The 15097-nt window shown below is 46.4% G+C and overlaps 1 protein-coding gene across 3 annotated transcripts in view; it reads left to right on the forward strand.

Annotated features, from left to right (window-relative positions):
* cdh13 (cadherin 13, H-cadherin (heart)) overlaps positions 1-15097 on the forward strand; it is a 1232244-nt gene that overhangs the window by 435912 nt on the left and 781235 nt on the right. For all 3 annotated transcript variants that reach the window (XM_085991762.1, XM_085991760.1, XM_085991761.1), the window contains exon 4: positions 14233-14349. In XM_085991762.1, the coding sequence (XP_085847888.1) occupies positions 14233-14349 (117 nt within the window). The remainder of the gene's footprint in view (positions 1-14232; positions 14350-15097) is intronic.

Raw genomic sequence — 15097 nt, forward strand, 5'->3', positions numbered from 1 at the left:
GAAAATTGACTTAGCAAAAGAAAGAAGGAGGTCAGGATAAATTTTAAAAGTCCTGCCCGTAGGGTAATGACTAATCGAGTTATGCAAGTGGAATCTGTTCTTCCTTTTCCTATATTATTCATAAAGGGTGGGTGGTACTTCCTGTATTGTTACAAAATTTGCTAATGACACCAAGCTGTGTGGCCAGGTGATGAGTACAAGAGCAATTAATAACATTCAAAAGGATCTGAACCAATTAGATGTGTGAGCTAAGGAATGGAAGATGCAAATTACTGTATGTAAATGTAAGTTTATGCACATTGGAACCTTGAACATGCGTGCACAATGAAAAGTCCATTAGCAAAGTTGGAAAAGGAAATGGGTATGTTTTAACAACCAAAATCTTTGGGCTGGATTTTGTCAATCGGGAGCTTTAGGAGGTGGACTCCCACTTGTCGGGTTTTAGTCCTGCCTCCATCGACTTGTGGCCAACCCACGCTATTTTCCCTTGATTGACCTTGTTAAGCCTGCCCAGCAGGCTTAGCAGGCCAATTAAGGGAAAGCTGGTCGCAAGAGACGTCAGCGAGAGACGTTTCATCTGTCAAGAGCTTTTGACAGATGAAATGTCAAGCGTTTGACGGCTCTGTGAAACTGTCAAACACTGACAATCTGTCCACTAAGTTCAGTCCTGCCACTCAGGCTCAGTTAGAGAGCTCTCCTGAGCAGAAAGCAGAAGGCTGCAGCTTTTGACAGTTCAGCGGCCATTCTGCTTTCTGTGCCGGTGAGCTGAGGGACTCCCGAAATCTGAAGGGAGGAAGCCTGCAGGAAGAACTAAAGGTAAGTAAAACTTATTAAAACACTTTACACACACCTCACACACTTACCTCTGCACACATGCACCCATCACTCACCTTCACATCTCGGTTTCTCCGACCCCCGCAGACCGATGGCCCGCCTCGCTGACCCTGACTCACTGACACACTACAGGGCTCAAAATGGGGATTAGCCAAAAAACTACCTGTTAACAGGCAGTTAATTGGCACTAATCCCCTTCCTGCCTTGAGGAGACGGGACTCGGCGCGGGTCGGGTACCTGCCTCCTGTGAAGATGGCATGGAGGCGAGATGGGTACCCGCCCCTATATTCTGTCATTTTCCCGGCAGTCCCGCATCCAAACCCACCTCCCCAAGGCAGGCAAAATCGCCCCCTTAGTATCCAGGTAAAATTGTTAAGAGCAATGTTAGTCCTCTACTTGGACACATCTCAAGGTAATTGATGTAGGCTTGTTGTGTGTATAGGCCCTTTCTTGTACCACACTCACTTAAGTTCTTTCTCCTTTTTAAAAACAAACTTTTGGCTTTCTTTTTTAAATTTCGTGGCCCAGAAATTCAGGTCAGGGGCTTCCGCGGGTGCAAGCCCCCGACCTGCACTTACCTTGCGCGCCGGCCATTGAGCTGTAGGGCCCCGTGGAATTCCGATCCGGGGCCTGGTCCAGCTGCCGGCGCGCAGTGCTTGCGTATCCCGGGGCGCAGTTAGTTCGATGCGTCCCCATGGACCACATGGGCCACGGGCAGCCAATCGGAGCAGGGAATATTTCATTCATAAGTCTGACAGGAAGTGCTGTCAAGACTTATAAATACTACGGCCCCAAAATAGCACTAAACCTTCAAATAATTTTTTTTTTAATCACATTTTTTTAAATAAACTATAAATTACATGAAATAACTGTTTTAAACAATAATTTAAAGTTTTGAAAAAAATAATTTTATACTCTAACAGAGCTAACAATAAACTTACCTTGCTTTAAAGTATTTAAAAATAATAAACCTGTGGAAAAAATGTTTTAATTTTAATTAATTCACCACTTACCTTGTAAAAAACAGGCCTTACGCCTGCTTTTTATATTTCTAAATTCTGCAGGCTTACCCTCACGGAAAAACCTGTAAAAAAAAAAAAACCTAAGTTTGATGCGCACGCGCAGCCTCCCCCGCGCACGCGTTCGACCTCTGAACCTCTTCATTCAGAGGAACGAAAGTGCCGGTTTCCCGCGCATGCGCAGTGCATGCAGGAAACCAGCATTTCCATTGGGCCTACGGGTGAGTACCCCGTGCGTACTCACCCGTGGAGACCCGAATTTCTGGGCCCATATATCCCAATTCTATATTTTTATAGATGTTAAACGAATAATCCTTCATTATACTTTTATTGTAATGGGAGCAACTTTCTATTTCATTAAAATCAATGATTCCTTCTAAGATTATTAATTGATAAGAAACTAGTAATTACACTCTAGACTTTAAAGGCAACCTGACCACAGACTCTTTCTAGAAAACCTAGATTACCAGGCTTTCTCAATATTGCTCTTTTATGAAAGAAAGACTTGCATTTATATAGCTCTTTTCACGACCACTGGACGTCTCAAAGCGCTTTACAGTCAATTAAGTACTTTTGAAGTGGAGTCACTGTTGTAATGTGGCAGCCAATTTGTGCACAGCAAGGTCCCACAAACAGCAACGTGATAATCACCAGATAATCTGTTTTTGTTATTTTGGTTGAGGGATAGTATTGGCCAGGACACCGGGGATAACTCCCCTACTCTTCTTCAAAATAGTGCCATGGGATCTTTTGCGACCACCTGAGAGAGCAGACGGGGCCTCGGTTTAACGTCTCATCCGAAAGACGGCACCTCTGACAGTGCAGCATCCCTCAGCACTGCACTGGAGTGTCAGCCCAGCTTTATGTGCTCAAGTCCCTGGAGTGGGACTTGAAACCGCAAACTTCTGACTCAGAGGCAAGTGTGCTACCAACTGAGCCACAGCTGACACTATGCTGTGTGCATAAATTTATTTTAAAGAAACAACTTTTATGTCATACCAAAACAATATTCCATTATAAGTCCTGTTTTGTACTTGGATTTTTGCCACAAATTTACACCAATTTCAAAAACTTTTCCCTTTTCATATAACAATGGCACAAGTGTGGAAGCAATAATTAAAACTAAAATAAAAGGTTCTAATTACAATCTTGTGAAACCTCTAATAACATGTCATTACCAACATCTAACAAATAATGGCTCAGTAATTCCTGTCGGGGGCTTGCCGCGCGTGCAAGCCCCCGATGTGCGCTCATCCTACGCGCCGACATCGGAAATCTGGCCCGCAGTGGCTTTCCTGTCAGTGGTCAGGTTCTGATCCCGGCGCGCTGTGCTAACCTGACCCAGCGGCGTAGTTAGTGCGATGTGCCGGCTGGGATCAGGTGAGCACTGTTCAGCCAATCAGGGGAGGGGAAACTTCATTCATAAGTTTGATAGTAAAGACTGTCAAACTCATGAAAAGTACTGCACCCCAAAACACTACTTAAACTTTAAATAAAATTTTAAAAAGCATCCCAATAATTAAATTAACTATGAATAACTTTAAAAAACTATTTTAAACAGTTAATCAAATTTTTGAAAAAAATAAATTTTTTAAAAATCGGGTCTAAAACTAAACTTACCTTACTGTAAATTCTTTAAAAATAACAAACCTGTGGAAAAAAAAATTCTAAATTGTACTAAAAGCCCACTTACCTGCAAAACTAAGTACTTACGTCTGGTTTTTCCACGCGTAAAAACCGGAGGCCTTTACACTCGGGCAACTCTGGAAAAAAAAAGGAATTTCACTGCGCACGCGCTGCCTGTGCAGTCGCACGCGCTGTGCCTCTGAACCCCTTCGTTCAGAGGACTGGAAATGCCGGTTTTCCCCGCATGCACTGTGCGTGCTGAACACGGGCATTTCCTCTGGCCAGACGCGTGAGTACCCCGACCGTACTCACGCGTTCAGAGAGGAATTACTGGGCCAATAACTGCATATATTATTTCACATCTTTGAACTTCTGTCCCTTAAATGTAAGTTTATGCACATTGGAACCTCTATCCACCCCCCCAAACCCCCGCCTCAGCTCATTTGCTGCTGAAACCCTCAAAAATGCCTTTGTTACCTCTAGACTTGACTGTTCCAATGCACTCCTGGCCGACTTCCCACGTTCTACCCTCCGTAATCTTGAGGTCATCCAAACCTCTATTGCCCGTGTCCAGACTCGCACCACGTCCCATTCGCCCATCACCCCTGTGCTTGCTGGACTACATTGGCTCCCGGTTAAGCAACGTCTCGATTTTAAATTTCTCATCCTTGTTTTCAAATCCCTCAATCACCTCACTCCTCCCTATCTCTGTAATTTCCTTCAGCCCCACAACCCTCTGAGATCTCTGTGCTCCTATAATTCTTGCCTCTTGAGCATCCCTGATTTTAATCGCTCCACCATTGGCGGCCGTGCCTTCTGCTGCCAAGGCCCTAAACTCTGGAATTCCCTCCCTAAACCTCTCTACCTCTCTTTTCTCCTTTAAGACACTCCATAAAACCTACCTCTTTGACCAAGCTTTTGGTCATCTGCCCTAGTATCTCTTTATGTGGCTTGTTGTCAAATTTTGTTTTATAACGCTCCTGTGAAGTGCCTTGGGACGTTTTACTACATTAAAGGTGCTATATAAATACAAGTTGTTGTTGTTGTTGATGATGTTGTACATGGTTAACAACAAAATGGAATAACAACTACAATGCAGAAAGGCTGAACGTACCATATTAATACAATTTTAACATACATAGACAGGTGCATTCAGTTTGCTTGGGAGATTCACACTGCTTGTGATATTAGACAATTAAATAATAAACCAACTTGTCATTGAAAGCAATGTCTTCTTCATTATTAGCAAAGGTAGTCCTACTGTCAAATAGTCAGAAGGCTGTAAATTCAAGCTCCACTCCAGGGTTTAAGCACATAATCTGGGCTGACACCATAGTGCAGTACTAAGGCAGTGCTGCACTATTAGAGGTACCGTCTTTCAGATGAGACATTTAGCCAAGGCCCTGACTGCCCTCTCAGGTGGATATAAAAGACCTCATGGCACTTTTCGAAGAAGAGCAGGGGAGTTCTCTGGGTGCCTTGCCCAATGTTTATCCCTTAGCAAAAATCACTAAAACCGATTCGGCCAGATTTTCCAGGGCCTACAGGTGCATACGCAGTGTGTCCGTGCCCGTAAGGGCCCTGCAAGTTCCGGGTATTCGCGTGCGCAAAAACCCGGAACTTCCAACACATCCCTGGGAAAAGGGCATCTGCGGGTGGAGAGTACTGCCCAGCAAATGCCCGTGAAATTCTGGGGAGTACAGCCAGAGCCAGGTCCACAGCACCATGGGTGGCTCACCTGTACAAGGAAGATCAGGAAAGCAATGGTGATAGGAAATTCAATAGTTAGGGAAACACACAGGTGTTTCTGCGGCCGCAGTCATGATTCCAGGATGGTATGTTGCCTCTCTGGTGCCAGGATCATGGATGTCACTGAGCGGCTGCAGGACACTCTGAGGGAGCAGTGTTAACAGCCAGAGGTCATGGTCCATATCGGTATCAACGACATAGATAAAAAGAGAGATAAGGTCCTGCAGGCAGATTTTAGGGAGCTAGGAAAAAGCAGGACCTCAAAGGTAGTAATCTCCGGATTATTCCCGGTGCCACGAGCTAGTGAGTATAGAAATAGGAGGATAGAGCAGATGAATGTGTGGCTGGAGAGATGGTGCAGGAGGAAGGTCTTTAGATTCCTGGGACATTGGGACCAGTTCTGGGGGATGCGGGACCTGTACAGGCTGGACGGATTGCACCTCAAGAGAGCCGGGACCAATATACTCGCGGTGGGGTGGTGGTTGCTAGTGCTGTTGGGGAGGGTTTAATCTAATTTGGCAGTGGGACGGGCACCAGGATGTAGCATCAGAAAGGAGAAACAAGGTGCACAAAAAACTGGGAGAAACAGATAGCACTAGAGTAAGAAATAGTACGTTATTAGGTGGGGTCAGACTAAGATAAGATAAAATACAAGAAGGTCTAAGATAGGTTTACAGTGCATGTGTGTGAATGCACAAAGCGTGGTAAATAAGGTTGGTGAGCTGCAGGCGCAAATAGCCACATGGGAATATGATGTGGCAATAACGGAGACCTGGCTCAAAAAAGGGCAGGATTGGGTACTAAATATTCCGGGATATAGGTGTTCAGGAAAGATAGGGAAGGAAAGAAAGGAGGTGGAGTGGTAATATTGATTAAGGAGAATGTTACAGTGTTGGAGAGAAAGGATGCCCTGGAGGGGTCAAGGACAGAATCTATTTGGTTAGAGTTAAGAAACACTAGAGATGCCATTGCACACTAGTATTCTATGGACCACCAACTAGTGGGTAGGATATGGAGGAGCAAATTTGCAGGGAAATTACAGAGAGGTGCAAGAACTATAGAGCAGTGATAATGGGAGACTTCAATTATCCTAATATAGATTGGGATAGTAATAGTGTAACAGCAGAGAGGGGGAAGAATTTCTGAAGTGTGTTCAGGAGAACTTTCTTGATCAGTACGTTGCCGGCCCAACGAGGAAGGAGGCATTGCTGGATCTGGTTTTGGGGAATGAGGTGGATCAAGTGTCAGTAGGGGAACATTTAGGGAACAGTGATCATAGTATCATAAGGTTTAGATTAGCTATGGAAAAGGACAAGGAGCAATCTAGAGTCAAAATACTTAATTGGAAGAGGGCCAATTTCAGTGGGTTGAGAACGGATCTGGCCCAGAATCAAAGATTGGCAGGCAAAACTGTAATTGAACACTGGTCTGCCTTTAAAGAGGAGACGGTTCATGTACAGTCGAGGTACATTCCCACGAGGGGGAAAGGCAGGGCAACCAAAGCCAGAGCTCCCTGGATGACAAAAGAGATAGAGAGTAAGATGAAGCAGAAAAAAGGGGCATATCATAGATGTCAGGTTGTGACTACAAGTGAGAATGAGGCTGAATATAGAAAGTTCAGAGGGGAAGTGAAAAAGGAAATAAGAGGGGCAAAGAAAGAGTATGAGAATAGACTGGCAGCTAACATAAAAGGGAATCTAAAAGTCTTCTATAGGCATATAAATAGTAAACAGGTGGTAAGAGGAGGGGTGGGACTGATTAGAGACCAAAAAAGGAGACCCACGCATGGAGGCAGAGGGCATGGCTGAGCTACTAAATGAGCACTTTGCATCTGTCTACCAAGGAAGAAGATGCCGCCAAAGTCATAATGAAAGAGGAGGTAGTTGAGATACTGGATGGGATAAAAATTGGTAAAGAGGAGGTACTAGAAAGGCTGGCTGTACTTAAAGTAGATAAGTCACCAGGACCGGATGGGATGCATCCTGGGATGTTGAGGGAGGTAAGGGTGGAAATCGCGGAGGTACTGGTCATAATCTTCCAATCCTCCTTAGATATGGGGTGGTGCCAGAGGACTGGAAAATTGTAAATGTTACACCCTTGTTCAAAAAAGGGTATAAGGATAAACCCAGCAACTACAGACCAGTCAGTTTAACATCGGTAGTGGGGAAGCTTTTAGAAACGATAATCAGTGACAAAATTAACAGTCACTTGGACAAAAGTGTGGATTAATTAAGGAAAGCCAGCACAGATTTGTCAAAGGCAAATTGTGTTTAACTAACTTCATTGAGTTTTTTGATAAGGTAACAGAGAGGGTTGATGAGGGCAACGTGGTTGATGTGGTGCACATGGACTTCCAAAAGGCATTTGATAAAGTGCCTTATAATAGATTTGCCAGCAAAGTTGAAGCCCATGGAAATAAAGGGACAGTGGCAGCATGGATACAAAATGGGCTAAGTGACAGGAAACAGAGTAGTGGTGAACGGTTGTTTTTCAGACTGGAAGAAGGTATACAGTGGTGTTCCCCAGGGGTCAGTACTAGGACCACTGCTTTTCTTGATATATATTAATGACTTGGACTTGGGTTTACAGGGCAGAATTTCAAAATTTGCAGATGACACTAAACTTGGACGTATAGTGAACAGTGAGGAGGATAGTGTTAGACTTCAAGAGGACATAGACAGGCTGGTGGAATGGGCAGCCATGCGCAGATGAAATTTAATGCAAAAAAGTGCGAAGTGATATGTTTTGGTAGGAAGAATGAGGAGAGGAAATATAAACTAAAGCGTACAATTCTAAAGGGGGTGCATGAACAGAGATACTTGGAGTATATGTGCACAAATTGTTGAAGGTGGCAGGGCAGGTTGAGAAAGCAGTTAAAAAAGCATACAGGTCCTGGGCTTAATAAATAGAGTACAAAAGCAAGGAAGTTATGATGAACCTTTATAAAACACTGGAGTATTGTGTCCAATTCTGGGCACCATATTTTAGGAAGAACGTGAAGGCCTTTGAGAGGGTATAGAAAAGATTTATAAGAATGGTTCCAGGGAGGAGGGACTTCAGTTATGTGGATAGACTAGAGAAGCTGGGGTTATTCTTAGAGTAGAGAAGGTTGAGAGGAAATTTGATAGAGGTGTTCAAAATCATGAGTAGGTAGACTAGATAGACAGAGAGAAACTGTTCCCATTGACGGATGGGTCAAGAACCAGAGGACACAGATTTAAGGTGATTGGCAGAAGAACCAAAGGCGACATGAGGCGAATACCCGTATTCAGTACCGGTATACAAGTGCACGATTTTTTTTTTCCTTTTATATTGAAATCCCTTTCTATTTGCTATATTCATTTTCTATCCAAGGATGTTTCATTCTTAGATAAAGTGATTCAGTAACCAGGTGAAACAATTTTTGCAAGACTAAACTAATTCTAGCATTTGTTTTTGTTAAGTATATACTCTCGAAAGGAAGGACTTACAGAATTGCTAAAGATTGACAAGCCTACTAGGCAGTAGAAACTGAGAAAGTAAAAAATATTGAATGAGTGATGGAGGATAGGGGAATGAGAGAACCAACAGATGTAGAGAGAGAGAAGGGAATGATGGTGTGATGAAATATATGTCTTCATCAGCCCCTGTGTTTTACCTGCATTGTATTGTGTGTACCGCCCCCTTTTCCCCTATTGTGTGTATTGGCTCCGCCCCTGTCTTTTTGTCATATAAAGGTCTCAAGAGCTGTATGAGTCATTCTGCCAGACAAATCCGATGTGGAATGACGTGCAATGTTCTTAGCGATTAAAAGCCTTCAGTTGAATCCTTTAACTTCTTGTCCTTGAGTTATTGATGGCACATCAATTTTAATCGCTAAAACACCAAGATGGATCGACTCCTGAAACCAGAGCGCTTGGATCTGGACCCCCATGCCACAGACGCAGCCACACAGTTCGGACACTGGTTCCAATGCTTCGAATTTTTCATCGAAACCTCAGCCACCGCCATAGCAGCCGCGACCGCCACCGGAGACGTGAAACTGGGAATCCTGCGAAACCGGGTGAGTCATCGGGTCTCCCCTCTCATCCGAGATGCCACCAGCTATGAGGATGCCTGCACCATTCTGAAGGCCCACTACGTGCGGCCAATAAACGAGGTGTACGCCAGGCATCTTCTGACTACTCGCATGCAGCGGCATGGTGAGTCACTAGAGGACTTCATGCTAAGCCTAAAAGTACTGGGCAGAGACTGTAACTGTAAGGCTGTGTCTGCCACCGTGTACACGGAGGAGCTGATCCGAGACTCCTTTATTGCGGGCCTCAGTCCAAATTACATTCGGCAGAAACTGTTTGAAAAGGAGGGACTGGATTTAAAACAGGCTATCGGCATAGCGCGATCGCTGGATATGGCCCAGAGGAACTCTGAATCCTGTTCCTCAGGCCACGCGGCCCACTCCGCCTCGTGCGCGCCGTGGGGGCCGCCATCTTGGAAGCCATTTTCACCTCCCAGGTCTCAGGCCAGCCCTGCACCGTCGGAGCCCCAGCCTCCACCCAGGAGCCCCACTACTGCCGCGATGCATCGGGGCCCGAAATGCTACTTCTGCGGCCAGGACAAACACACCAGGCATCTGTGCCCAGCGAAGGGCACCACCTGTTCTAAATGCGGGAAGAAAGGACATTTCAGTAAAGTCTGCAGAGGGGACCCCGCCTCCAACTCCGCCACCGCCGCGTGCGCGCCGTGGGGGCGGCCATCTTGGACGCCATCTTGTCCACCCTCATGGAGTCCACCATCTTGTCCCGACTACACGGACCCCCAGGACCCACTGGTGGCCTCAATCACAGTGGATCAATCCAGGCCGCATCCGTTGTCTAGATCGATGATGGACATAGAGGTAAACGGAAACAAGGTTAAATGCTTGATTGACTACGGGAGCACCGAAAGCTTTATTCATCCTAGCCTGGTAAAACGACTTTCACTAACGATAGTCCCTACACAGGGCAAAATCACCACGGCTGATAAGACTCATACCTCAAAAATTACAGGTTTCTGCGCGGTTATGTTGTCGGTAAAAGGCACTGATTACAGAGATTTTAAACTTTTGATAATGCCAGATCTCTGTGTGAGCGTGATCTTGGGTCTGGACTTCCAGTGCCACCACCAAAGTATCACGCTTACCTACGGTGGGTCCCAGCCGCCCCTCACAGTGTGCGGTCTGGCTACCCTGAAGGTCAAGCCGCCCTCTCTGTTCGCCAACCTCGCACCCAACTGTCGACCCATAGCGACCAAGAGTAGGCGGTACAGCTGGGAGGACAGATGGTTCATTGCGTCTGAAGTAGAAAAACTCAAGCGGGAGGGTATCATCGAATGCAGTACCGGCCCGTGGCGCGCCCAGGTAGTAGTAGTTAAGGGTAGCGAAAAGAAGCGGATGGTGATAGATTATAGCCAGACGGTTAATCTATACACCCAGCTAGACGCCTACCCTCTGCCCCGCACAGCGGATATGGTTAACCAAATTGCGCAATACCGGGTGTTTTCCACCATCGACCTAAAATCGGCATACCACCAGCTCCCCATTAGACCGGAGGACCGTCCATACACCGCCTTCGAGGCGAACGGACGCCTCTACCACTTCCTCAGAGTCCCCTTTGGGGTAACGAATGGGGTCTCGGTCTTCCAGCGGGAGATGGACCGCACGGTCGATGAGAACCAGTTAACAGCCACCTATCCATACCTAGACAACGTCACCATCTGCGGCCATGACCAGCAAGACCACGACTCGAACCTCGCGAGATTTCTGAAAACCGCCCTCAGACTCAATCTCACCTACAACGAGGATAAGTGTGTCTTTAGCACCACGCGCCTCTGTATCCTGGGCTGCGTGGTGGAAAACGGGGAAATCGGTCCGGACCCCGACCGATTGCGCCCCCTACGGGAGCTACCCCTACCAAACACTCCCAAGGCCCTGAAAAGGTGCCTGGGGTTTTTCTCCTATTACGCCCAATGGGTCCCCAATTATTCCGACAAGGCCCGTCCCCTCCTGAAATCAACGTCCTTCCCGCTCACGGCCGAGGCCCACGCCGCCTTCAACAGCATTAAACACGACATTGAGAAGGCCGCGCTGCGGGCAGTGGACGAAAACATCCCTTTCCAGGTCGAAAGCGATGCGTCCGACTTCGCTTTAGCAGCCACCCTCAACCAGGATGGGCGGCCCGTAGCCTTTTTCTCAAGAACCCTCCAAGGGCCTGAGATCAGGCACTCCTCGGTAGAGAAGGAGGCCCAGGCCATAGTGGAGGCAGTGCGGCACTGGAGGCACTACCTAGCCGGCAAACGCTTCACCCTGCTTACCGACCAGCGGTCGGTAGCCTTCATGTTTAACAACAAACAGAGGGGGAAGATCAAGAACGACAAAATTCTCAGGTGGCGGATCGAACTCTCCACGTTTGAGTACGACATAATATATAGGCCGGGGGCCCTCAACGAATCCCCCGACGCCCTATCACGAGGGATGTGTGCCAGCATCCAGGGGGACAGGCTACAGGGCCTCCACAATGGCCTCTGCCACCCGGGGGTCACCCGGCTATTTCACTTTATAAAATCCCGTAACCTGCCCTATTCCATCGAGGAGGTCCGGTCTATGACCAGGGACTGCCGCACCTGTGCGGAATGCAAGCCCCGTTTTTACAGGCCCGACCGAGCCCACCTGATCAAAGCTACACGGCCATTCGAGCGCCTGAGCTTAGATTTCAAGGGACCACTCCCCTCCACCGACCGCAATGTGTACTTTCTCAACATTGTGGACGAGTACTCCCGCTTCCCATTCGCCTACCCCTGCCCAGACATGACCAGTGCCATGGTCATCAAGTGCCTCGGCAGCCTGTTTTGCACGTTCGGCATGCCGAACTACATCCACACTGACAGGGGGGCATCGTTCATGAGTGACGAACTGCGCCAATACCTGCTGTCGAAGGGGATAGCCACGAGTCGGACAACTAGTTATAACCCCCGGGGTAATGGGCAAGTGGAGAGGGAGAACGCGATGGTGTGGAAGGCGGTCACCTTAGCACTAAGGTCTAAAGGCCTCCCTACCTCCCGCTGGCAAGAGGTCCTCCCAGACGTACTCCACTCGATAAGGTCGCTACTGTGTACTGCTACTAACGCCACTCCTCACGAGAAGATGTTTGTTTTTCCCCGCAAATCAACCTCGGGAGTGTCCCTACCTTCGTGGCTCTCCACCCCAGGGACAGTCCCATTACGGAAGCATGTGAGGGGCCACAAAACGGATCCCCTCGTGGAGGCAGTACACCTACTCCACGCAAACCCACAGTACGCGTACGTCAAGCACGCCGACGGGCGTGAGGACACTGTGTCCATAAAGGACCTCGCCTCGGCAGGAAGCGACGACGACCCATCCTCACCACCCCCAGAAGTACCTGCAACACCCCCAGCACATGGGTATGCCCAGGAGGGCACCACGGACTCCCGGTCGGAAGCCGAGGTACTGTTGCAACGTTCAGGAAGGACTATCACACCCCCGGACAGACTAAATCTGTAGAAGGGGTGAATGTGATGAAATATATGTCTTCATCAGCCCCTGTGTTTTACCTGCATTGTATTGTGTGTACCTTTTCCCCTATTGTGTGTATTGGCTCTGCCCCTGTCTTTTGTCATATAAAGGTCTCAAGAGCTGTATGAGTCATTCTGCCAGACGAATCCGATGTGGAATGACGTGCAATGTTCTTAGCGATTAAAAGCCTTCAGTTGAATCCTTTAACTTCTTGTCCTTGAGTTATTGATGGCACATCAGATGGTACTAACAAATGAATAGAGAGGTGAGGGCAATGAGCGAATCTGAAACAAGAACAGAAAATGTTGGCAATAGACAGCAGGTCATTCAGCATCTGCAAGGAGGAAGGACATGTTCACATTTAAGGTGCAAGACCCTTCCCATTTCTGAGGAAGGGTGTTTCATCTGGACTGTTAACCTGGCTTTTCTCTGTACAGCTGCTGAATGACCTGTTTTCTGTTACTGTTTCAGTAATGGTTAGGTGATGTCAAGGATGGGTTGTAACAACCTGCTGTTTGAAAAGAAGATTGAGGGATGCATGATCAAAGTCTTCAACTTATTAGTACAGGATTGTACAAATATAGCATTGATTCACAAGCTGCAATTGTATCGGACCGGGTTTGTACGGATTGTTTTCTTTTACCCACTGTCTGTTATACAATTCAAACAAATAGTGCAGATAACTAGGCCAGTTCTGACGAAGGGTCCCTGACCCGAAACATTAACTCTGTTTCTCTCCTCGATGTGCCTGACCTGCTGAGTGTTTCCAGCATTTTCTGTTGTTATTTCAGATTTCCAGCATCCGCAGTGTTTTGCTATTGTGCAGATAAATTGTTGGCTTGCTTCCACTTAAAGTCTCGTATAAATATCTTCAAATACCCTCAACCCTTCTTCCCCAAAACCTTTCATGGTTCTAATGTTAACATTTGTGATTAGTTATCCTGGGGATGCAACAATGGGTTAAGAGATTGCTGCATTTTGCCAGCACCAAAAGTCTGAGTTACTTGTGTATTAGAAATTAATTCACTGAAATGACAGGCCTAATTAATTTAATACTTTGTCACTGCTGAATTATGAGCCTTTTGCATTCATTAAGTAACCCATATAATTCATTGCTAAACTTGGCCGAATATCCTGTTATTTACAGACCTAGCTGTTAAAATCAGTGTAATGTAACCTGTTTTCGCAAAATGTTACAACTTAATTTAATTTAATGTGTTGCATTCTACGATACTGGCTGTTTCATCTTCACTTTTTTCTAAGTCCCTTATTGTTTGATGTAAAAAGTTTACTGTTGTGTACTGATGATTAAAACTGCCTTACTGTACCATTGCACTGTAATAAGTGCCTGACAGTAGTTCTGATCATATAGTTTTACAGAAAAGAGGATGTGTTGGCAATCTTTGACACATATATACATATTAAAAATCTGTTTATGTTTGACTTTTTTGTCTGAAGGAGGCCCTGAGGATTGGAAACAGCTCTATCCTCCACAGAAGTAAAAGATCTTTGATAGCTCCTCCCATTTCGTTCCCCGAGAATCAAAGAGGACCATTCCCAAAAGTTATTGGACGGGTAAGAACTATTTTGCTGATTTGTATTCATAATTATCCATCTCAGTAACCTGGAGAGATCTTAGGAGCAGATTTAGGTTTACACCATGCATTGAACATGACCATATAAGTAGCATAATGCCACTAGTTTTGAATAGTGCGAACCAGTCAGCAGCAAGGACTGCCATGCCAAAATTGATGAGCAAGAGGACCATGTGAAATTGATCCTCTTGCGTCATCCGGGCGTGAGCGGCATGCTGGGAGCGTTCGTCCCATCCCAAGAGGCAGTGCCTGACGAGGATGAAAGCTGGTTGTCATGGATGCTGGCACAGGCCTTATGGGCAGTGGCCGGCAGTGGTCAGACGCGATCCAGTTTAGCAAAGGGGTCTGAAGCGGGAGTTAGGCCAGTCATTTGCATAGGCAATGGGCCTGATGCTTGTTCCAGACAGGCGCCCAGGATGACTAAGGGACACCCTAACCAATCTGGCAAATCAATGCGCTTCCTGTGCATTTCGGTCACGTGGGATCGATGACAAATATTGGTAGGTTATGGACCTTATTTTGTATCCAAAAAATGGGCAAAGTGAGGTCCAATTTCTCCCCCCCCCCCCCCCCACGTCTCCTAAAGCTACAATGGCCATAAGGAATTTTAATAATGTGATTGCATCTTGGACCAAAGTGCTAGGATATTTGAATCTGTAGAAGCAAGTACATTCTTGAAAACTCAAATAATGTTGATGAAAAGTATATCTAATTTGATCATTTTCAAG

Source organism: Somniosus microcephalus, chromosome 6 (genome assembly GCF_052327205.1).
Source record: "Somniosus microcephalus isolate GS21.2 chromosome 6, FLI_Smic_1.0, whole genome shotgun sequence".
Classification (NCBI taxonomy): domain Eukaryota; kingdom Metazoa; phylum Chordata; class Chondrichthyes; order Squaliformes; family Somniosidae; genus Somniosus; species Somniosus microcephalus.